General features: G+C 40.2%; 1 protein-coding gene across 1 annotated transcript in view; it reads right to left on the reverse strand.

Annotated features, from left to right (window-relative positions):
- VPS13C (vacuolar protein sorting 13 homolog C) overlaps positions 1 to 26,255 on the reverse strand; it is a 6,956,796-nt gene that overhangs the window by 1,102,258 nt on the left and 5,828,283 nt on the right. The window contains exon 68 of the mRNA XM_044076309.1: positions 24,830 to 24,974. Coding sequence (XP_043932244.1) covers positions 24,830 to 24,974 — 145 coding nt within the window. The remainder of the gene's footprint in view (positions 1 to 24,829; positions 24,975 to 26,255) is intronic.

The following is a 26,255-nucleotide window of genomic DNA, read 5'->3' on the forward strand; positions in this document are numbered from 1 at the left end:
ACAGCAACACATATAACTCCCTCATTTAACACTTTTAACAACCATAACAAAAAAAAAATAGTGAGTCAGTATTTCTCAAACAACATTAACATATGCAGTCTGATCTCACCTGAAGCCTCAGGAAGACTGTTCAAAGATAGCACTTAAACTGTCAAATATGTTTTGTAACACACCTAGTTATTCAACAAACTGTTCATTAAAACAAAAATGCAGGTGATGTAGCTATGAATAAGATGCGGGGAAATTAAAATAGTTTATCATGAATTCACAAATGCAAAATCAGTTTCTTCAGTATATGTTATGCACTCTTTTAGCTCAAGAATTTAATGTGAAAGAAAGCAGACATTATCACTGACATATCTTTCAGTTATTTGTATCCTATGTTTTGTCAATTTCATCCAGCAGACACATTCTAGTAATGGTGATGGAAGCTTTTAGCCCCAGTCTCATAATCTGTCCTTATATTCTATTAATATATTTTAGTAACAGCAGCAATACTGCAAGGGCCAAGTATTGACCAAAAGGATTATAATGTTGACTATGCATCGCTTTGTCCTGCTGTGCACCAAATGTTTGAAGACTCTAGTTAAGTGGCCCAGATGAACTTTATAGTCTGCAAAAAAGTTTAAAGGAGAAGAATAACATAGCAATAACCCACGCCTGGGTGTGGGTGATGCTGGATTTACCCAAGGTTGGTGTGGTTTGGTCATGAGGGCGAAGCCCAAGTGGCCAAACAAAGCCAACCATGGGTAAATCCAGCATTACCCACACCCAGAAGTGGGTTATTGCTATTATACAATGACATTAAGAAAAAAAAAATTACTTTTCTTAAATAATGGCATTGTATAATGCCTCCTTGCTGCCCTTCCACAGCTGTCTGGTATTCTGCGGCAGTTCTGATGTACTGCGCATGCGTATGCCTACGCAGTACATCAGAGCTGTGGGCAAAAGCAACGGAGAAAGCAAGATCTCCGTTGCTTTTTACAAACTGTCTCGCTATGTTAAATGGGTTTAACATAGCGAGACAGCTTTAAAAAAAGCAACGGAGAATCTCCGTTGTTTTTTTTAAGCTGTCTCGCTATGTTAAACCCATTTAACATAGCAAGACAGTTTTGAAAAAAGCAACGGAGAAAGCAAGATCTCCGTTGCTTTTTACAAACTGTCTCACTATGTTAAACGAGTTTGACATAGCGAGACAGCTTTAAAAAAAGCAATGGAGAATCTACGTTGCTTTTTTTAAAGCTGTCTCGCTATGTTAAACTCGTTTAATATAGCGAGACAGTATGAAGCAACGGAGATCGTGCGTTCTCCATTGCATAAAAAAAAAAGAGTTATAGTAATGGAAAAAGTCCGGGCAACTGGACCTTTTTTCCATTACTATAACTGACTTACAACGTGCACGCTGACCAATCAGCGTGCATGGTTTTGAATATTAATGGGGAGTCATTGTATAATGTTCAATATTCAATGTTCTCCTGCATTTTTTTTTCAGCATATCAGGATTCTGCATTTTGAGTCCAAGCAATTTAACAGAAAGCCCTATAATATTGGCTGGACGTAACGATCTCATGTTATGAGCATCCTCTTCAGTTGGTAGCTTGTCACCCATGATACAACTCAGTGTTTTGCAGTAGTATAGCTGGGATAGGGCAAAGGGGGCAGCCTGGGCATGAAGATGATCCTGATCACTCTTTAATGATAGGACATATCAGCTTTTAAATACCAATATTACATTTGGAGTCAAAACTGAGCACTGTAATTCTCTGCTTGAGGTCTAAACTCTAGCAACTTTGCTACAGTTTAAAATAATTTTTTTTTCCATTTTCTTTCTTTAAATACAAATATGGGCACTGTAGCACTCTGGGTATTGTACAAACCATGGCAACTGCTTGCTGCATTTTAAACTGAAAGTTTTTTTCTTTGCCTTTTTATACATCTTAAGTCTTTTAGTGCTGTTTGTTCCTTGTGCACAACTTGTAGCAAATGCAGGTTATAAATGTTGAAAGCAGTTTGCTATAACTTAAAGAAAAATAACTTTTTGTTGTTTTTTTTTTTCTTTTTGCTCTTAGTTGAGGAAGGCTGGATGGGATTGTGGTGCAGAAACAAGAGCTGTTGGCTGCTGCACTTCAGGAGCACCAGGTACCAGATCACAGACATTTTTGCTCCTCAGTGATGTTGAGGAGTGCAAGATGAGGGAATGGCTCTGGGTATTGAACGAGACAGCTACAACTCTGGTGCTTTGAATGCTTATAGGGACTAGGTAAAAGCTCAAGTTTAAGAGGCGGTACAACTGTCTTGATGCAGGCTTAGGCTGAATAAGCATTATGTCCTGTACTACTGAGAGATACTGCCCCGACATCCTCTGAGGAGAATGCTGCTGTGAGTAACTTATCAGCTCTGTTTCTGACTGAGAGATAAGTAGTGGAACCTGGCCTATCTTACCACCGAGTCTCTTTTCAATACGAACTATGAACCTTCCAGTTAGTTCATCAATCAGATCAGAGAAACCTCCCAATGGATAACAGATGGGTGATCGTGACAAACTAAAGCTGCTGTTCTTTGTTACTGTAATGCATTTACATTACCTCATTAAGTGTGTACTTCACATCTCTGGTTTCTATTAAGTGATACGTATGGTGTGGGCTCAACTCTTTCCATAACATACTGACTATACCTTGTTTAGAGCTTCTGGGTCATGCTTTCTTTCAGATTTGTCATTCTTTTATCTAAACTAAAAGAAGGCATTAATTATCCCATTTCTTAAAAAATGGAGTCTTATGTCCTAACAATCATCAGAGCTACCTTCCCATGTTAACTCTTCTATCCACTATTAAGGATTCTAGGGATGTGGATTGTCACTGGATTCCCAGTTTAAGGAATGTAATGTCTATGACCCATTTCAGTCTGAATTTGAGGCAGAACACTGTAATAAGGTAGTCTTTAATAGATGGTTTTCAATTAACTCAATGTGGAGAGACTTGAAAAAAGGCAAAATTTCACTGCACTTATTTATGACATCCACTTATGGGAGCACTGAAGTGTAAGCTCCTTTGTTAAGTTCTAAATTCAAGATTAGTATCTTGGAGAAGTTTCCTTACTACATAGTAAAGCTATCTCAATGACAGGAAACAAAGTGCAGAGGGCAAAGAAGGGGAAGCTCCCCTGCAAAAAATGCTTCATTAATGTGGGAGTCAGTTTTGATTTTTCAGTGGTTTGCTTGAAACATCACATATATATATGATGACATTTTGGATACATCTGTGGCAAAGCCTACTCATGAAGCTGGGTGAAATCATATTCTGTTTCAGTTTTCCTTGATTTTTCATTTGTCTTTGACATGGCTGATTACAGGCTCCTGTTCAAATAGACAAGTAACACTGTTACTCCAAAGACATACTGAAGTGGCTCATCTCCTACCTCTACAGATGTTCAAAGATTAATTTCTGATATTAAATCATCATCTTCATACCCATGAATCTGTGTACTACCACAGCATGTCATCTTGGACCCCATGTTTTTACTACATATATCCTACCTTTGGCAGGATGGCACATGTCTCTACCTCTTCTTCTCACACACCGCCTGTTAGCTGTGAATTCTTCAGTGGATGTCCTGTGTTTATCTCAGCAAATTTTGCTATTTTATTGTAGCAGGTTTCGAGTCTTGCTACATCTGTTTTATTTAAGTTGGTGAAAATCGGGGAAGCATATAGAAGGGTAGAAAATCAGATGAGTTCTAGCAATAGCCTGTCTTGTATTGCCGGTTAGAACTGCTTTGATTCTGTAAAGTGAGTCTAACTTCATATGTGTTTTTTTGATTATATGAGCTAGGTTTATGTCAAATTTCATTTTGTTGTCTATGATGCCTCATCATTTTGCTTGTGATACTGTAGCTATTGTAGTATTGTTGGAGGAATATACTTGGAACAAGGATGAGGAGTCAAGGGGTTTACAAGGGGAAAATAATTTTAGTTTTACTTAGGTTAAGTATTAGCTGAGAGTCTGTTAACCAAGATTCTACAGCAGTAAAAGACTACTGTATGGCTACTTTGACTTCTTGCAGTGACGGAACTGTGACGTTTATTTGTAAAAATAGTGAAGAACACAGGTCCAAGAACTGAACCCTGTGGTACCCTCATGCTGACAGGAAGGAGGGGTGACAGTTCTTGCTGCCATATAACAGCCTGCTACTGGTTAGGTAGCTGTGAAATCAGGCAAATGATGAGTGACTAAGTCTGCATCTAGACAGCTCTGTGAGGAGTTTCTGATGGGGCATGGTATCAAAGGCTTTTGAAAGGTCTAAGAAGATGGAAGAGACAAGTTTGCCATCATTTATGAATTAATTTATTGCGTTAGTATAGTTTAGGAGCTGTTGTGGTGCTGTGATTTGGGCAAAAATCATGTTGTGTGTTACATAAAAGATTATGTGAAAGAAGGTAGTCCATAAGCTGGGTGTGTATACATTTTTCTAGGATTTTGGAAAGTGATGACCAGATAGCTATGGGTTGATACTTGGAGAGCTCTACAGAGTTCCCACCTTTATGCAGTGGGATGATGTGATCTATTTCCCAGAGTGCTGGTATGTAGTTTTCAGTTACTGAGTGATTCATGAGGATGGATATAGGGTAGGTGATGGCATTTGTGGCTATTGTAAGGAATTTGGTAGGTAGTTTATCAGCAGCAAGGGTTCTTGTTTTAAGTTTACCGAGTAATTTCTTAATGGTATTGATTTGGATAAACTTGAAGGAGATTAAGTTCTTGGTTTCGTTGGATGGGAGTGGGATGGTTGGAGGGGTATTGCTATGGTTATTAGTTAGTGAGAGGATAAAGTTTGTAAAGAAGGTGTTAAATTGTGAGGTAATGCTATCTTTGTTACTGGAGACAGATGGGGTGGTGTTTGTTGGCCAGGCTGGAGGAGTTTTTAATGGAGGATCAAAATGTTTATTTATTTATTTTATTTTTTTGTGAGTCAGTATAAGCTTTTTTGTCTAATATGATTTGCGTTTTTGCTTTGTTTGTAAGCTGTCGGTATTTGACTAGGTTATCTTGGGATTTGGTGGTGCGCCAGTGTGACCAGGCTTTGTCTCTTAATTTCAGTAGGTGTCCTGTGTTTTTAGTTAGCCATGGTGCACAGTTAGATTTCCCTCTTATGGTTCCTAAGGATGCTAATTTATTAATATCAAGGGAAGTGAAATTAAAACAGTCTATGGCTCTGTCCAAGGGTATTGTTTCAAGTGGGGTCTAGTTACAGTTACATAGGATAGTGAGAACGGATTGAATGTTCAAGTGTTTCTTGTTGTGAATTTGCTGGCAGGTGATATTGCTTTAGAGGGTGAAGATGGTCTATAAAGATATGTGGGAAAGGGGTCACTAAGGCCATCAGGGAGACAGACTGACAGGAAGGACAGAGAGGTTTTGTTAATTAAGATCCAATAGAAGACAGATTATTTTTTGAAGGTTTTGTCAATTCGGGTTGCTGACTGAATGACCTGGGTAAAGTTAGACAAGTTAATGAAGTTAGTGCGGCAGTCAGAGTCACATGTAGCCAAATCAAAATTAAAGTCTCCTATTGCTATTGTTTCTAGTGGAAATGTTAAGGACAGGGAGTGCAGAATGTCCAAGTAGAGTAAGGTTATTATTAGGAGGGATGTATATACCTATTATGGTAATAAATTTCTTGAGCTTTAGTTTGAGAAGTATTTCAGCTTTGTGAAAATCTGGGGATGTTGGTATTATATGTTCTAATTTTAGATTGTTTTTGTAGATTATGAATACACCTCCTCCACATTTACTTTTTCTATCAAGCCTGTGCATGTTACATCCAGGTGGAACTATTTCACTGCTGTTTATCTGTGGCTCGAGCCAGGTTTGTGCAATAGTTATGTCATCAGCAGAGTATTGTAAAAGAATGGCATGTAGTTGTGTGTCTTACTGACTACACTTCTTACATTCATGTTAAGAATAACAAAAAAAGTTAATTTCCTAACCTCATGCGATACAGTGAGGTCAGGAAATAAACTTTTTCCACTGTAGTGCGATCTTGGAGTGCACATATTTAATTTACGGGGAGTGTGGGGGGGCACAGACACCCACATGGTGGGTGCAGGGAGGCTTGCCCCCCTGCAGAAACGTAGTAGAAAGTTTGTTAGTTAGGTGCTGTTATAGGTGGAAAGCAAGTTATTTACAAATGCATAGTAGTCTTCAATGTTATGAAGCACACATTCAATGTTCTGAGTTTTCAATGTTTTGGGATTTAGCTGTTTTGGTTTTAATGTTATGAAATTCAACATTAAGAAATATCAATATTATGAAGTAGACCTATATATATATATATATATATATATATATATATATATATATATATATATATATATGGTTTACTATTAAATGTTCGAATGCACTCCGTGCGAACGGCGACCCCATCGACGCGTTTGCGCGAACCGAAACACCGAAACCGTTTCGATAGCGAACCAAAACCGCGAAACTCCGACGATCGACATTACCGGCCGCGCAACACCTCCTCACCCATGCTGCCATGGGTCGGATGGGTGCGAGATTTTGCCGTTCGCACATCTGGGCGTCGGTGTAGTGATGTTCGCAGTTCCGCGTTCGGGCAATGCGCGTCGCACAAAACGGGATCGACAATTTGATAGTAAACCTATATATATATATATATATATATATATATATATATATATATATATATATATTATATTTATACATATATATATATGTTCATGTGTGTACTATGCTAATGGCCCCGGGGCCTTTACAAGCCTAGCCCCTAGGAATACCCTGGCATCATTATTTCTCCTGAAGACGGCCAATGAGGTGCTCTGCTTGACATGTATGAGGAGTCTATTCCATAACATGGGCAGTCTGTGGTTTATGAACCTGTCCCTTCAGCATGTCCTGGTGATTGTGGTAATGAGGTTGAAGTCTCTGGAGTGTGTGGTGTGGAGAGATTGGGATTTCTTTAGATATATCATTTCTAACATATCTGGGTCAGACATGGCTTTGTAAGTCAAGCAGAGATCGCCTCTAAGTAGGTAATATGAGACAGAGAAAAGTTGGAGTTGTTTTAGTCTGCCCATATAGTACACACACAATATGCATATATATATATATATATATATATATATATATATATATATATACACATACACACACACCCACATACATATACATCTATACATATATATATATATATATATATATATATATATATACACACACACATACATGCATACATATATATACATGCATACATATATATATATATATATATATATATATATATATATATATATATATATATATATATGCATACATATATATATATATATATATATATATATATATATATATATATATGTATATATATATATATATATATATATATATATATATATATATATATATATACACACATACATGCATACATATATATAAATGCATACATATCTATATATATATATACATATATATATATATATATATATATATATATATATATATATATATATATATATATATATATATATATATATATATATATGCCTTCCAGGTGTTCTGCAGAGTCTACAGCAGCAGAGAGACAAAAGAGTGACTTTGGAGTGATTAAGTATCACTTGTCTGCTTTTCTTGCTGTCTTAACTAATTCTGCCTAAAACGCCAGTTTTTTTAGCGAATCTGTGATTTAAAAAGTTTGTTATTGTATACAACTCCGCACAGCTCCTCGTGGTGTCCTGCAGTGATACAGGCAACAGAGAGACCCAAGAGAGACTTTTCCAGATTTAAGTATTTTTCTCTCTGTTTTTTTGCTCAGACTGCCTTTTCCCACCTAAAAAGCCAATTTCTAACTGATCTGTGCTTTAAAAAGTTTAAATTGCATTTGCCTTCTGCTTTTTACAATGTTTGCACTTGTTTTATATCACTTTAAGTCGTTTTTGTATTGTATAACTGTTGTAGGCTACCCACTAAAGTGGGCTACCTGTTTATAGCATTTACAGTATTCTCTGTGTGTTTTTCTGCCATTTCCTGAAAAGAAAAAAAAATATTCTCTTTTCCCACCTTTGCTAAACCAGATTAGTCCAGATTTCAGGTTTTGCTGAATTCCGGACTGTGGTATAGTTTCCTGTGTTGCCCATATCCTTACTTGGATAGGAGGAAGCTTCTCTGTTCACCAGTGAGAGTGGGGAGCTTTGAACAGCCTATCTGTCACTGGAGGAGTGGTCTCAGCCCTGAAACTAGTAGCTTATTGGCCGTTTTGCATCAATTCCTATCTCTTTCAGTTTCCCTGCTTTAAAACCCACATTTGCGCAGTTTTGCACGATTTTGCGCATAGCGCAGCGCCGCTTAAATGGGTTAAACTATTCCCGGCTCCACAGTCTGCTCTTCACTTTTTCCCTTAGAACTGTTCTAAATCTCAAAGTAAGCACTCTATTTTCATTCTAAAGCCCTGCAGTTGCTCGTATAAGTAATCATCTAAGTAAGCACTAATAAACTAAAGCACTACACCCCCTCTTATACTCCCTTTAAGTACTTGAATATGAATTACATTTATGATAAGTATATGTTTTTATATACATATAAGTATTTAATTGATATTTTACTGTTAGGATGTGTTTGATGCATTAGTTATAGTGTTTCAAATGTGCTTTAAATGTGTTTCAAATGTATTTGATATACTAGGATAGTATGTTCCTAAGATTTTATTCCACCAGTTCTGATGAACAACTCAGTAGTTAAGGTAGTATATATGTTTTTAGAGTCTTATGTTTCTAGAGTTTTATGTTGCAATGTTTCATTTTTACATTGCTTATAGTTAATTTTGATGATGTGTATTTATTTAAATTGTGCTTACATATATGCACCAATGCGTTTGTTTTAAATATTCAATCATTTAATTGGGTTGCTGTTATTTAAATGTCTTTTGAGAAAATGTGGGATAAATCTGAAGAAGCATGCCGGTGTAGCATGTGAAAGCGCTTATTTTTATTAAATTTGGATTTTACATACAGTGTGGTGGTCGTGTCCAGTCTTTTTTCTTTGAGTATTTTTTCTTCTTCTCTGGGACGTGTACCTTTGGACGGTAGCAGAACTTTGTTATATCTTAACTGTTCTAAATCTCAAAGTAAGCACTCTATTTTCATTCTAAAGCCCTGCAGTTGCTCGTACAAGTAATCTTGTAAGTAAGCACTAATAAACTAAAGCACTACACCCTCTTATACTCCCTTTAAGTACTTGGCTCCCTATTGGTCCTTTTTGATCAGTCAAAAAGTAGTTCCTTTTACTATTCTGGCATGTCCAAAAGTCAGTTTCAGGTTTACTCTCCAGTCCAGCTGGTGAATCTGGGAATCTTGAGGCAATGTTACAACTGCCTTATGTACACAGACCACCTTCTCCTCCTCCTAACAAGCTCAAATATATGTGAGAGATCAACTATATAGCCCAACTGGAGGCTGAGCTCTCTCAACCCAGTACTGGCACAGTCAGTCAGGAGGAGAAGGTAACCACACACACCACATATCCAGTCTCAAATATACCTATCGCAACAGCAAACCAAATACACAAAAACATACTCGGAGGCTCTAAATAAAAATCTGCCCAAGCAGCAGAGACCTCCAAAGCAGACATCCAAGCAACCGCTACCCCACAACAATACCCACATATCACATAGTTCACAAAGTCAGTGTGCCACACAGTCACAGCCCTTAAGGCTAAACAACACACCTAATACATTTGTAATAGGTGACTCTGTTGTCAAACACACTGACGTCCCACTCACCAGGCTGAACAAGGAGAAGGTCACTGTAAGCTGCCTGTCGGGTGTCAGGATCCGCCACATAACACAAGCACTCAGGTCACTCCAAAGCATGTACAAATATGACTCCGTCATTGTCCATGCTGGTGTGAATGACTTGAGACGTACCTCCCTTGACTACATGAAGAGAGACATAGAGGAGCTCTCTGATCATGTAGCCAAGGCCAATATGACCCTGACCTTGAGTAGCATCTTACCCTCACCAAGAATGATGCCACAGTATAAAGACAAAATGATCAATTTTAACAATTGGCTAAAGTATTGGTGTCATTCAAAGAGGATCCAGTGTCTGTCAGCCTGGAATGACATGCTCGACAAGCCACATTGCTTCGCTAGGGATGGCTTGCACCTGTCACCCCTGGGCTTTCGAATACTGGCTAAGGCTCTTGCCACCCCCATAGTGCCTTTTTTAGGCAAGGCTCAAAAGACAAACCCACCTCCATAGACAACACAAGGAAAAAGAAACTAAGGGTAATGCTGCTCAATGCCACAAGTCTAAACCTCAAGATGCATGAACTCGAGGTTCTCCTCGGTATGGAGAATATCGATATCTGTGCAGTAACAGAAACCTGGTTCAAGGCTCCCAAGAACACCCCAGCACTACCAGGTTATACCTCATACCATGCTTTTCGGCCCCAAAACTAGGACCGAACCACAAAAGGAGGGGGAGTATCCATATTCATCAAAGATACCCACACCTCCAGGTTAGTGGCACTACATGAAGCATCGGAGACCATCCATGTGCAACCAACAGTGGGCAAAACTGCCTTTCAGTTTGTAGCCTGCTACAGACCACCCTCCCAAACTCAGGAACCCTACTTGGCTTTCCTGAGAACACTGGAGAATATGAAGGTCTCTCCAAACGCCATTATACTGAGCGACTTCAACTACCCAAACATAGACTGGGAGTACTACTCAAGCCCCAACACCCTCGCCCAACAGTTCCTAGAATTTATAAACTCAAATGCTATGGAACAACTGGTCACCACTCCCACAAGAGGGGAAAACATATTGGACCTGATCGTCACCAACATGGGGACTCTATGTTCCATACCACAGGTATACCCCTCATTGGTAAGATCTGACCATAAATTAATCTCACTGGACATCCATATCCCATCCCCACCCCTAGCCAAGGAAACCACAGTGAAGAACTTCTCAAAAGCAAAGTTCACACTTCTCAAAACTGAGGTGGAATCCTTCAAAGCCCCCGGGCCAGTGGAAAATACGGCCCAAACTGCAGAATCCTTTACAAACGCATTCTATGGACACCTACAGGAATGCATGGATCATGCTATCCCAAATAAAACCAAGACTCACTCCTCCAAAGGCAGGAGACCTGTCTGTTGGACCCCAGCCATAAATAAGCTATACAACAGAAGGAGAAAGCTACTACATGACAGAGCAAAATCCCAAAAAGGGAAGGCATCTCTGATCAGTACTAGCAAAAAAACTACGATCCCTCATAAAATCATCTAAGGCCAGCTTCGAAAGAAAAATTCCACAAGACGCTAAAGATAATCACAAGGCCTTCTTTAGTTATGTCAGGAACCTGGGTGGCAACTCCCAGATATGCTCTTTGTTAGTGCAAAATGACAAAAAATACACTGAACCCACAGACATTGCCAACATCCTGGCAGACAGGTTCAGTGCAAACTCCCCCCCCAAAGAACAAATGTCTATCCCAACAGAGTGTAGCCTCCCTGACATCACAGATGCACAGGTGAGAGCTGCCCTCTCCAAAGCAAAAAACACAGCATCAATGGGACCGGACGGTGTCCCGGGATGCGGCTTACATGAGCTGCAAGAAGAACTGAACCCTCACATAAAGTCACTGTTCAATCTCAGCCTTACTACAGGATATGTACTCAAGGAATGGCATACAGCAACAGTGGTCCCACTCCACAAAGGTGGTGCCACAACGGACCCCGGAAACTATCGCCCTATAAGCCTGACTAGCCTGGTCTGCAAAGCTATGGAGCGTATCATTATGGAACTCATAAACAAAGACATTGGGAACCACCAAACACTGGATCCTACCCAATTCGGCTTTAAGGGTAGATCTTTCCTCTTGAACCTGGTCGACTTCTTTGAAACGGTCGCCAAGGCCATAGATGAAGGGAAGGTAGTCCACAAAGCCTACCTGGACCTCGCAAAAGCCTTCGACACAATACCCCACTCAGGCATCATAAATAAGCTCACCAGCTTAAATATCAACCCCTATGTCACAAGATGGGTTACAAACTGGCTCAGGGATAGAACCCACATGGTCAGAATTGCAGGTGCCATGTCAGACTCTAAACCAGTTACAAGTGGCATCCCACAAGGCTCAGTCCTTTCCCCACCCCCTCTTCCTGCAAACCTTCCCATCACCACTAACTTTTAGTTATGTACTTACCATAACTTCGGATGTATGGGATCCATCTCGCCTACATTCATGACAGATGGGTTCGGAGCCGATCCATCGGCTCCGACTCGGCAACTAATACACTAGCACGAAGTCTCTCATTGGCTGGGCTACTCCATATCCCAGGATGCACTACACCTGCTTCCCCAGATCTTGTTTGTTCGCTTTCATACATCCATGCAAACACAGAAAAAACTAGTAGTCACTATAACCAACTAAAGTTCTTCAAGAAAGAACGCCAAGAAACAAGGGCTACAGCTCCTCTAAATCCAAATGGAAGGGGGAGGGAGGGTGGGTACTTATGAATGTAGGCGAGATGGATCCCATACATCCGAAGTTATGGTAAGTACATAACTAAAAGATGTAATGGGATCCTATCTCGCCTACATTCATGACAGATGGGACAGCGTCCCTAGCACCTACATCCCGGGTGGCTCATTGGAACACACTCCTGAGAACTGTGGAACCAAAGGAAGCTCTGCCTCGAGAAACCACATCCAATTTGTAATGAGAAATGAACGTGTGCGGAGAAGTCCAGGTTGCTGCAGCACAAATATCATCTATTGATAACTTGGAGTGAAAAGCTACGGAAGTAGCCATTGCCCTGGTAGAATGAGCCTTGACTGGAAAGGGGAGGTCTTTGTTAGCCTGTGAATAAATAAATATGATACAATCTTTAATCCATTTAGATATGGAGGTTTTTGTTACTGGTTGACCCAATTTGTTCACTGCAAAGGAAACAAACAATTGATTAGATTTCCGCGTTGGAGCGGTTCTATTCAAATAAAAACGCAGTTGTCTATGTACGTCCAATTGATGCGAAGTATATTCTGCGTTATTAGAGAACTCTGGAAAAAAGACAGGGAGTTCTATAGTTTGTTGAATACAAAAAGAGGAGGCCACGTTTGGTATAAATGCAGGGTTTAATTTCAATGAAACTCTATGCTTGTGAAAAATCAAATAGGGAGGATCAGAACAAAGAGCTTGAAGTTCTGAAACTCGCCTGGCAGACGTTATGGCTACTAAAAAGGCCGTTTTCCAAGACAGAAATTTTAAATCACAGGTAGCAGCTGGTTCGAAAGGACGGGCAGTTAGGGCAGCAAGAACCATATTCAAATCCCAAGGGGGGACAGGATGAGATAAAGGAGGCCTAAGGAGCCAAGCCCCTTTAAGGAAAGCCTTACAAAGTTTGTGAGACATCAATGAAGGTTCAAATGAAGCATGAAAATTAGAGATGGCCGCTAGCTGAACCTTAATAGTAGAAACTGAAGAGCCCGACTGAAAAAGGGAGGCCAGAAAATTCAGAACCTCCGAAACTGGTGCAGTGAGAGGATCTATACCCTGTTCTTGAGCCCAGAAGGCAAACCTTTTCCATTTACTGGAATAAAGTTTGATGGTAGAAGGTTTATGAGAAGAAGACAGTATGTGGACCACGTCCGGCGAGAGAGCATTGTCTCGGACTAAGGATGGAAGTGGAGTAACCATGCTGCCAACTTCAGGGACCTGAGAGACGGATGAAGCCGTCCTGACTGATGAGTCAACAGGTCTGGCACCGGATCCAGAAACCATGGACCTTCTATCGCATGCCTCTTTAGGAAAGGAAACCAAACTTGACGAGGCCAGTGTGGGGCAATCAAAATCATCTCGCTCTCCATGTAAATGTCCTTCTGTATCACCCTCGGTAAGAGGGGGAACGGAGGGAAGGCGTAGAGAAGACCAGGGGGCCAAATGTGAGTCAGAGCGTCCCTGGGAATCTGTCCCTGAGAAGGGAACAGTGTGAAGAACTCTCTGCATTTCGCATTGTGAGGGCTGGCAAACAGGTCGCAGCAAGGAAGACCCCATCTGTCGAAGATCTTCGCAGCTATACCCTGGTTGAGGGACCACTCGTGGGGTAAAAGAATGGTCCTGCTTAATCTGTCCGCAATCACATTGGACTTCCCTGGTATGTGCGTTGCCATTAGAAAGCGGTTGGTAGCTACCGCCCAGTGCCAAAGTCTCATGGCTTTTCTGCAATATGGGTAAGACCTGGTTCCACCTTGCTTGTTTATGTACCACACCACCGACATTTTGTCGGATAGGATAGAAATCGGGCCCTGTGGGACAGCGTGATGGAGAGCTTGAAGTACCAATAGTACCGCTCTCATCTCAAGGACATTGATATGCAGATGCGTTTCCTGGATCTGCCATGTGCCTTTGACCGACCTGTCCAGGTAATGACCCCCCCACCCTACCTGGGAGGCGTCCGTAGTCACAGTGGCAACGGGACGTTGAGGTATAAAGGGTCGCCCCTGGTCGAGATTTGATTGGAGAAGCCACCAATGCAGATCTCGACGGCAACTTTCCGTGATTATGATTAAGTGGTTCAAGGGAAGTTCCTGATAAGACCATTGAACCGACAGTAGCCATTGTAGAATTCGCATGTGAAGTCTGGCTAAGGGAACTAGAAGTATGGTCGACGCCATCGAGCCCAATAGTTGTAGGATCCGATGGGCCGGGGCTCTTTGTAGGTGGAGACAGGATTTGACTTGATCTTGTAAGATCTGAATTCTTGCTGCCGGTAAAAAGGCGCGCATTCTTTTTGTGTCTAAGTCTGCGCCTATAAAAGTAATACGCTGAGAAGGCTGTAGTACAGACTTTTGTAAATTGAATGTGATCCCCAAGAAACGGCCCAAGGTGAACGTGGCTCTGAGCGCTTGGAGCAGTAGATGCTCGGAGGTGGCAGTAAGGAGCCAGTCGTCTAGATAAGGAAACACCTGGAATCCCAGACTTCTCAGGTGAGCAGTTACCACTGCCAGACACTTGGTGAACACCCTGGGGGCTGTGGTGAGACCAAAGGGCAGTGCTCGGAATTGGAAATGACTGACTCCGAGGCGGAAGCGTAAATGTCTCCTGGACTCTTGAGCTATGGGAATGTGATAGTAAGCGTCCTGGAGATCTATGGAGCACATCCATGCATCTTTTTCCAGCAAAGGAAGAATAGATTGAAGAGTGACCATTCGGAATTTGGACTTCTTTCTAAAGCGATTCAATGAACTGAGGTCCAAAATGGGCCTGAAGTCCCCTGTCTTTTTTGGTACCAAAAATAATTTTGAGTAAGTTCCTGATCCGATCTGGCCGATGGGGACAGGCTGGATGGCTCTTTTTTTTAGCAGCTTTGAAACTTCTAATGCTGCCTGATCCCGCTGACTGGGTGGTACGTCCGGGATTTCCCTTAAAGAAAGGGGGGGTTTGTTGAAGGGGATGATATATCCTCCGGTAATAATGCGAAGCACCCACTGATCACTTGTTATGGATTCCCAAGCTTGTGGGTGCGCCGCAAAGCGACCCCCGACTGGCTCCGGAGTTGCACAGTCGGGCAACAACTGAGGAACGCTGGTTGTATGAAGAACCACGAAAGGAATCGCGGTCTCCAGAGTTACGGGGGCCTCTGCCACCTCTGGGGCGGCGTCTTCCAAAATCCCCCCCCCCTGCCTCTGGAGGGGGAATCACTGGGTGGAGTAGGGAAAGACTTCTGAGATTTTCTAAACCACATTTTCCCTCCTCTCCCAGCCTTGGGGTAAGGCCTAGAAGGAGCGAAAAATCGGGCCCCAACGGCAGTCAAAGTCTTGCCCTCCTGCTCGCACCGAGTTAGTGTGTCCTTCACCTTGGGTCCAAACAAAGATGATAGAAAGACAAACTGCAAAAAGATCCAAAATCACACAAGGAATGCTGAGAACAAATCACTTTATGACGCAAAGCTTTCGGGTATAAACCCTTTCTCAATACTAAATACATACATTTACACAAAGCAACTGCTTTTATACAGGCCTAGTAGTCATGTGACTGCAGCCAAAGTCACATGACCTATTCAAATGTGCAATTTAAAAAATTATTTAAAGAAACATACTGCGAAAAAGCATTTGTCAAAAAAGCATTTGTCAATAAAAATGGTTACACATATGCATATATATGATCAAATTTCATAACAATATAAATCTAATTCTAGCACATAAATATACTTAATCATAAGAATATAAAAATATAAAAATGTATATATATACCTATATGTTTAATACAAACTCTAGAAACATTAAAACATAGGTGTACACATACATGTACACAACAAATGCACACATTAACATCAATGTATAAACATACTAATGTGCACAAGTTAATAAAAACATCATTTCAACCTACGTTGTAATCCAACAAGAATGGGTTTAATGCTTACTGTACTGTTAAGGCCAAGAGGACTATCAGCTCCCAAACGTACTATCCATTGATATTCTTTAGTTTCAAGAAAATTATTAATATCACCACATCTAAGTGAGGGAATCACCAAATCAATAACTCTAAATCTAAATGTACAGAATGTATGTCCTGCATACTACATTGGTAAGACTACACGTAGACTCAAGGACAGGATTATTGAACACAAGTCGGAAATCAGGAGGCAGTATACTCAGAATGCCTTGTATAAGCATATTGAGACTTGTGGGGACAGACATACATTTAGATTTAGAGTTATTAGTATGTTTATACATTGATGTTAATGTGTGCATTTGTTGTGTACATGCATGTGTACACCTATGTTTTAATGTTTCTAGAGTTTGTATTAAACATATAGGTATATATATACATTTTTATATTTTTATATTCTTATGATTAAGTATATTTATGTGCTAGAATTAGATTTATATTGTTATGAAATTTGATCATATATATGCATATGTGTAACCATTTTTTATTGACAAATGCTTTTTTGACAAATGCTTTTTTGCAGTATGTTTCTTTAAATAATTTTTTAAATTGCACATTTGAATAGGTCATGTGACTTTGGCTGCAGTCACATGACTACTAGGCCTGTATAAAAGCAGTTGCTTTGTGTAAATGTATGTATTTAGTATTGAGAAAGGGTTTATACCCGAAAGCTTTGCGTCATAAAGTGATTTGTTCTCAGCATTCCTTGTGTGATTTCCAAACAAAGATGACCCATCAAAAGGGGCGTCGGCGAAGGAAGACTTGAAGGCCTCCGCGAACGAACACAAGCGTAACCAGGCTTGTCTCCTGAGGGCAATGCCTGTTCCCGCTGCTCTACTCGCCCCTTCGGCTGCATATGAAATGAACCTCATGGACGAGTTAACAATAGAAAAGAGGGTAGTCATCTGTGCACCAACAGTCGGGGCCAGCGCCTCAGGTAGGTTACCAACAAGAGAGTCATTTAGCTCTTTGAGAAGATCCCTTTGGAGCCTCGTAAAATGACATAAGTAGTTTAGCGACCGTAAGGCAAAGGCCGCTGAAGAGATGCGCTTCCGTACCTATCCATGCTCCTAGAATCCTTATTAGGAGGATGAATAGACGTCGAAGCCTCTGCCACGTCCTGCTGTGTGGCAGAAGCCACCACCAAAGCATCTACAGGCACACCCTTTGTGAGAAACTCCTTCTGGGGGGGGGCTGACAAAAATTTATTGGGCCTCGCAGGCACTGGTTCCACAGAATCAGGGTGTTCCCACACCCTTCGAGAAACCAAATCAAGGAGTTCATCAAAGGGCGGAGACACCCAGGAGGCGGAAGGCTGGGCCCCAAAGGCCTTGAGGAAGACTGACTCCTCAGCTGAAGGGGTTTTGGCTTGCCAGTCACCTCTCTGTCTCAGAATCTCCAAGATGTCTGAGAAAGAGATATCATCCGAAGATGATTTGGGAGACCCTTCTGCGTCATCGAGGTCAGTATCCGATGTAACAGACTCATCTTGGGAGTCTACGTGCTTCCTCTTACACAATTTCTTCCTTGGTGGCTCGTCCGAAGCAGATTCGGACGGACCACCCGGAAGAAGGGAACCACCGATGGGGGTATCCTCAGGCCCTGGGGCCCCGCTGCCGGGGGGCTGCAACACAACAGAGGCACCAGTCTCCAATTTTAGGGACGGTGAGGTAGAATCTTGTTGAACCGGCAAAGACATGGCTAGCGCGCTCCTCATGACCTCAAAGGCCGGACCTCCAGAATCCAAGGAGGTCGCTGGTCTAGAGGCCACGATGGCACCAGGAATTCCAGCAGCCGATGCTCCAAGAGAAAGACTAGGTACCAAAGCACCCAAACCTAAAGTGTTCCCTTCGGCTCCGGCTGAAGAAGTCGCAGTGCCAAACTCTGAACCGGAGGACAGGGTAGGAAGCACAGTCGGAACCGAGAGGCCTGAAAGGGGTCTCTGCTCCGACCGTATGGCTCCACATTGCTCCACCACCACCGGCTCCAACGGCTCCGAAGGGGTTGGAGGAGGAATCAAATGTGTTGGAGGAGGGATCGGCTCCGAAGCAAACTGTGCTGGAGCCGAGACCATTTTAGTAAACACTGGAGATTGGAAAAGCCTCTGTAAAACCCTATCCAGGTCCGAATCTGAAAGTCTCGAGGATTTAGAGGAGGTAGACAATCGAGAAGACTTTCCTCTCGGCTCCGAGGGAGAAGGGGACCGGCTCTGAAATGGCTCCAATGCTATCGGCGCCGACTCCACCACAGCATGGACCACCATCGGCACCGAAGGAGCCTTCTTCGGAGCCGAGGGGGAAGAGTCTGAGCTGCACACTTCCACCGGCTCCGAAGCCATTGGAACCGATGGAGGTGATTCACCTCTCGATACTCCCACTTGCGGCTCCGAAGGCAATGGAGCCGAAGTAAGAGGTATCGAGGCAGACCCTTCGACCCTCGGCCCCGAAGTCGGTGGAGCCGAGGAAGAAGAGGTCAATTTTGTCTTTTTAGAAGTCGGCAACGACGGACTTGTCGGAGCCAACGATCTTTTCTTTTTGGAGGTAATAGGAGGATCCAAAGCTTCCTCGAAAGAGGGCTTAATAAGACCCTTCAAGATCAGTTTATTTTGCGCTCTTGAAGAACCCTAGAAGAGAAGGCATGACATACACTACATGTCTCCTGTAGATGTTTAGGCCCTAAACAATACACGCAAATCGAGTGACTGTCTGTAATAGACATTTTGTACTTGCACCGAGTGCATTTTTTAAATCCTGACTTTTGCTCTTTTGACATATTTTACAATAAGAAAAGCAGTGTCTAATATCAAAAAATTAGCGCCAACTATAGAGCGCGAGAAAACAAGGCACGAGCTCTTGAGAGGGAGATTTACCTCACAAGAGAAACACAGTAAGCACGCACAACAACAACAACGGGCAAAGGCCCTCTAACTTAAACAGGCTTTGCCCGGAGAAAAATAATGATACAGACTTTCACAGGTAGGGCAAAGGCCCTCTAACTTAAACGGGCCTTGCCCGACAACGAAAAAGAAGTATCCGTAAATCACTTCACACCCAAAAAGTTAACAAACACACAAAATACAGAGAATAGCTGTTAAAACAGCTGTTTTTTATCAAATTCAGAAGAAAACCCTAAGGTCAAAAACCAGTAAAAGGGTAAAGGAAACCACTTAGCTCCAGCCAAGTCGAGACCACGTCCAGCTTGTAAAGCGGCAAACGAGATCAGGGGAAGCAGGTGTAGTGCATCCTGGGATAGGGAGTAGCCCAGCCAATGAGAGACTTCGTGCTAGTGTATTAGTTGCCGAGTCGGAGCCGATGGATCGGCTCCGAACCCATCTGTCATGAATGTAGGCGAGATAGGATCCCATTACATCTTCTCATAATCTCTCAAATCCCTCTCCCAATCTATCTGTACTGTTATCTACCTCTTTCCTTAACTCTTACTACTCTAACAAAATATACTTTACATAACCCCTCCTAAATACACTACACTCCATCTATCTACAACACATCCTTCTAGACAAAATGCGACATCTACTGCTATCTACAACACTACTTACTCTTCTCTTAACCTCCACATCCTACCATCACTCTCTAAAGTACATCTACCAGGGCCCTACCCTCCCATACCCACATTATCATTCCTCAACATCCTACTCCTTCCCTATTACACACACTCTTTTCTCTCATCATATTACCTATCTACACAACAACAAACTTTCCCCTCAGCTCACTTTACCGCCCAAACTTAAATCCAAATCATTTTTATGCTAAGCTTCCCCTCTCTAGCCCAAAGTCCTTTATATTTAACTTGCTTCTCTCCAGGGATATTCATCCCAATCCAGGCCCTACCACTTACTACACTCTTCCCTCCAACCCCATTTATAGGTGCCCCTTGATTTACTAGAACATACTAAAGGATGTTTTACATTTTCCAAAGAATTTTTTATATTGTAACCTTTTCTGAAAACTGTTTTGACTGGTTTCCCTTTTAAATTAAATAAATCTGTAAATTCACTAAATTTAACACATTCACTTTCTACAATATATTTGACTACATAAGCATTGGTACTAAAATTTGTGGCAAATGTTCCGCTATACCCTAAACTGACTTCACTTATCTTTATGGGAGTTAAAATGTATTTCTCCCATCCCTAAGATAGGCTTATATTTACCTTGCCTACCAAAACAAACCACCTTTTGTATATCCATAATTAATTCAAGTGGATAACTTCTTTCTAAAAAACATTTTAATGAGTATTTCACATTTTCACTTGAAATCCTCTTCACATGTCATACGACAGGCCCAGACATACTGTCCCTTTACTAAACCCTTCTTTTGATATAGTGGGTAGGCACTAGTAAACCTGATATATGTATTTGAGAAAGTAGGTTTCCTATATATAGTAGACCTGAACCAAGTTTCAGTAGTATATAAAGATACATCCAAATAATTAACCTGGTTGGTAGTCACCTGATGGGTTAGATTTAAAAAGGTAGTACTTTGATTTAAATACATGATAAATTCTTCTAGTTGTTGGTCAGTACCAATCCAGAAAATACAAATATCATCCAGGAATCTGGTGCATAAATTCCAGTACTGGACATATTTACTGTGATGTATAAATTTTTTCTCCCACACAGATAAAACGATGTCCGCATAGGTAGGGGCACAATTTGCTCCCATAGCTACACCAGAGTCTTGCTTGAATAATTCCCCTATGAAATACAAAAAGTTATTCAAAATTAATTCAAACAGTTCCAGGGTTAGATATTTTTGGAGGCTCCTGACCCAGTTCTAAGAGCCTCTTCCACCCATGCTAGCCCAACATTGTGAGGTATAACAGAAAAAAAGATCAGTCAAATCTATAGTGATGAATTTAAGGTGTGGTACACTTAACTCTGGGGTAATTTTACTAAGAAAATCCCAGGAAACTTTCAGTAAATATTTATCTTTGCCCCATATAGTTTTCATTTTCCAATCCACGAATTTTGACAAGGGAGAAATTTTGGAACCTTCAGACGCTACTATGAGTCTTAAAGGGGGTTCCTGGACTTCTTTGTGGACTTTGGGTACCCCAAAGATAGAGGGTGCCCTAGAAGTCCTATGTTCCAAATACAAATAGGTGTCATGATCTATTACCCCCTGATTGAACAGATCTTTGATGGCCAAATCTATCTTTTTATACAAAATATTTATTTTAATAGATGCTTTAATATATCTAGTAACATCATGCAAAATAGAATACATTTTGCCATCATATATGATCTTGTCCATTAATATGATCCCCCCTCCCTTGTCCGGTTCCATGATCCTAATGTTCGGATCCTCACATAGGGATGTTAAAAGTTGTTTTTCAGCCACTTCCAAATTGGATTTACTAGTACTGTACCTTATTTTATCCCTAACTTGTTTCTCAATACTACGTTCTAAATTCCTCAATTGGGGATGAATGGGGGGGGGGGGTTTGAAGGTACTGAGTTTCCTGGGTATATTACTCTCTGTCCTGTTGGGGTTGTCACCAAACATGTTTTCCAGGTTTCATTTCCTGATAAACATTTTCACATCTAAGATGACTTGTGCCAAGTTACTAGTCTGGCTAGGTACAAATTTAAAACCTTTTGTGAATAGGCTAAACAATTCTTCTGTAACATCAATGCTAAGTTTAAGCCTTACTATTGCACTGATTTGCAATTTGATAATATGTGACATATCACTGCCCAAATGTATTTTTACTAACTTTTGCATAATTCTTTTTCTAACTATGTACAAGACATATATTGGTCAAATGTTAATTGGTTTAATACTTACTATATTTAACATTCTATTTGGAGCTTTTCTCCTCGGATCTCTGCTGAAAAAGGGCATCTGCTCAGTCAGACTAACCCGGTCAACAAATATCAAATAAATAAATTAAATAAATAAATAAAAGCATCCCTCAATAAAATACATTATAAACTTCCTCCTAGTGATATCAGCTTAATACCTCCGTCTAGCAAAACACACCATCAACCAACCCTATAGTAAAGCTTCTTCTGCAGACCTTTAATTCTCTGCGATACTTAAGAATACCAGACTATCTGCAACTGCAGGACCAGAATACTTAAAACACATCATTGCACACTGTCTGCTGTTCTCCATAATCACCACTAGTTATCCTCAGAGAAAAAGTGCAACTGCAAAGATTATTGTCACAAATAATGTTTTAATTAATTAAAACAACTAATGAAGTTGTGCAGTGGTCATCTACGCATTTCATTCATTCATTGTACACACTCATGGACAGAAAGCAAACTGCCACAGCCAGTAACACACAAGAAAGGTCACTGTTACCCATCAGCCAAGACTTTAGCCTGAGTGAGAGAAAGATTTGCAGTTCTTATTAGTCTCGCACTAAATATTTCAGAAAATAAAAACAGCTAATCTGGTTGCCCTCATATGTCATTTTACCCAGTGCTGTATAGAATGAGGGAAACAATTTTTCTTTCAGTATGAATGTTTCTCAGTGAGAACACTGTGACATGACTCAGTTTCCTCAAATCTTTGAGTGAAAACTCTAAGGCTGTCAGCCTTCTGTCTCCTAATTGTTCTTACTTTCATACTACAAGAAGAAAGCAACATATTACATTGTTGAGATAAAAATGTCAGATTATTACAGTGTCAGCTTTCAAGATGTGCTACTCTTGTAATGTTCTGCTAGCAATACAAAAAACACTGGAATCTCCAAACAGTTCAAGCAGTGGAAAATAAAAGGATACGTGGGCAGTAAAAGCATACACCTTAATGTGGGTAAAGGGATCCTGCTAGTCTGGGTCGGAGGGGGGGGGTGGATCTTAAAAAAGCCAGTACTGTCAGCTAACTAACCATGTAGAATGTATTACTGTATGGTGATCCCAGATCCACAGTTATTAAGAAATTAGGATTATGTCTTTGCATGCCATTTCTTAAATGCATCTTGCACTGCGCTATCCATAGCTCATTCTAATCATCATTTGAACAGTTCACATTCAACAGGTCCTATAGTATAAATGCTCAGTGAAAAAAATGCAATTAAGCTAATCAAGAAAGGAATAATTTCATAATACCTTTCCATCCTCTCTAAATTGATTTAAGAATAAGACTGCCACAACAGTTGTATGTCTGGCTGCATATTCTCAGTCAATCACTGCCAAAATGTTCTTTCAGTTAATTTCATTCAACCTCTTAGGAGCTAATTCTTAAGGAACAAGGGATTAACAAAGTTACTGCCTCCATACCTCTCAACTGTCCAGACTTTCTCAGAATGTCCAGATTTTTGCCTCTTCGTTTTGGTCTGATCCTCAAAAAAAATGTATGATTTTCTTGCAAATCATTAAAGAATGAAGTCACTAAATAATGATATGCATTTAATTTTTGGTCTTCATATCCTTCAGGTAGTGCATGCTAATACAAAAATTGCTGTTCTGGTAACTTTTTTAGTTTATAAAAGCAATATTTAAAATTTGTCCATGATTTTGGATCTTTGTAATCCCAGTATGTTCAGCTTTATCCAAATTTCTTGCACTTAAGAGGACAGACAGGCATGTAAACCTTACAAGTGAAATGGACGGCACAGTGGTGCAGCGGTAGAATTGTCACCTCACAGTAAGAGGTTCTCCGATTCGATTCTTGGCTGGGGTGCCTTCTGTGCGGAATCTGCATGCCCTCCCTGTGTTCATGTGGGTTTCCTCTGGGTGCTCCGGTTTCATCCCACAATTCAAAGGCATGCGTCTGGAGTGTTCTCCCCAGGCCTCCACTGAAAACTGTCTTTGTTCCAAGTCGGACTTTCCCAGTCAACAAGTGTTAAATAAATTTTAAATAAATAATACAATTAAGATAAAATACAGTCTGTAGATATATGCTGCAGTGATGAACAAGTTAAACTCCTTAACTACCTGTATTTCAAGGGATGTATATAGTAAAGTAATACCTGGCATCTGGTGTAGAGGGTTAACATTCTTGTGATACAGGGTTTGATTCCCTGAGTCCCCCTTTGTGACTTTGAGAAAGTCACATAACCAAACATTGCTCCCAGATCACCACTGAAAAGGACTGTTGAGTCCCAGTGGGCTTACCTGGTTAACAAATGGGTATTATTACTGTTATTAATAAAAGCATACAGAATACACTACAGTGTACTTTACTGAAAATGCACTGAATTCTGAATGTACTAAACTTTCACCATCAATAATCACCATAACACAAAATCACGACAAAGCAAATTATGAAAATATATATGCTTTTACTGGCAAATCATCAGAGTTAAAAAGTACCAAAAAATAACTTTCTCTTGATCATATGTAGTAAATGTAAACATTCATTTTAAAATGTTTTTTTCAATACCTCAAAGTTGTTTTCTAGTTTAATCCAGCCTGGATCTTCTGCATTGTTCAGATGTTTTTTATAAGCATTTTCTAATAAAGTGATGTTTTTCTCTTGAAAAGGCTTCCATCTCTGCTTTGGTCTGTATTCCCATATGACATCAGAACTGAAAAATAAACTAAGTCATTAGAGAAAGTAAAGCCACTTAGACAAAACATTTAACTAACCACTGAAAAGCTGCAGCAGTCTAAATACAAGACTGTAATTTGATTTTAAAAGTAAAAAAGTGCCATGCAATTTAGTATTCTAGCATTTACACTATATAAAATGATGTACTCATTAACAGTAAGTATACTCTCCAACATCAGTGTGTGTCAACAGAGTGCCAGCACTGTAATCTGTCTCTAACTAGCATATATGTCTAAACTCTAATAACGGTATTCTTGTAATTTAATGTACACATATACTTAGTGCTATATATTAGGACTGCTTATTGTTAAATGTAATGTTATACATAAGGACTGTTTATTGTTGTATGTTATGTTATCTCTGTAATGCTATACATAAGGACTGTTTACTGTCATAAGCAATGATATGTAATCTTTGTCCTTCATGTGGAACTTCAATGAAGCAAGACGAAAGCTCTAACTTTTATTGGTTTCTTGTTTTGGAATAAAACTGATTCTTTTGAACTGATCCTGCTACTTGTGGCCTTTATCTAAATAAATAAATAAATAAAACAGTATAAGGCTATACCACATAATGATTAAAATTTGTAATGAAATATAAATAAGAGGTTAAATATTTGAAATGAAAAGGGGGCAATTCATTAACACATCTTGCTGAGTATCTGCTTCCAGACAGGTCTGGAGTAATGTTATTGAGGTTCGTGATAATAAGCTGACTGCACAACAGTGAAATATATCCAAACCTAAGAGCATCTAAGTTAACAAATGCAATTCTACCCAAGTCTACATTTCAAAGGGTTTACCCAGTGCTGATGACTATTTTCCTATGTACAAGATTTCGATTCAACAGAAAGTCGATGTACTTATTAATAAAAATAAACATAAAAAACAAAGAAATGTGAAACGGATTCTTGGGCAAAAGTATCAGAATGGATTTTTTTCAATTAAAATTATTTTAAACATCATGCATACAACTACACTTGTGCAAGCTGAGATAGGAAAAGCATAACCATGCTTTGCTGACTATCAGGCTGTGAGGGAAACAAAAACATTGTTAGAAACATAGGTAGAGTACTGTTAGGCAGATGATACTATGACCTTTACTTTGTGATACCAATAAGGTATTGTGAGGCAAAATTTATTGGCTGTTAGAGTATGAGAAAAATGAAGTCTGAGAGAAGGAACTTTCCAAAAGGGTGGGACACAATGAGCTGCCACTTAAATGGAAAATAGAAGTTTTTTTGGACAATGCAACAGTC

The sequence above is a fragment of the Protopterus annectens genome, chromosome 7.part0 (genome assembly GCF_019279795.1).
Source record: "Protopterus annectens isolate FY-2018-M chromosome 7.part0, PAN1.0, whole genome shotgun sequence".
NCBI lineage: Eukaryota > Metazoa > Chordata > Ceratodontiformes > Protopteridae > Protopterus > Protopterus annectens.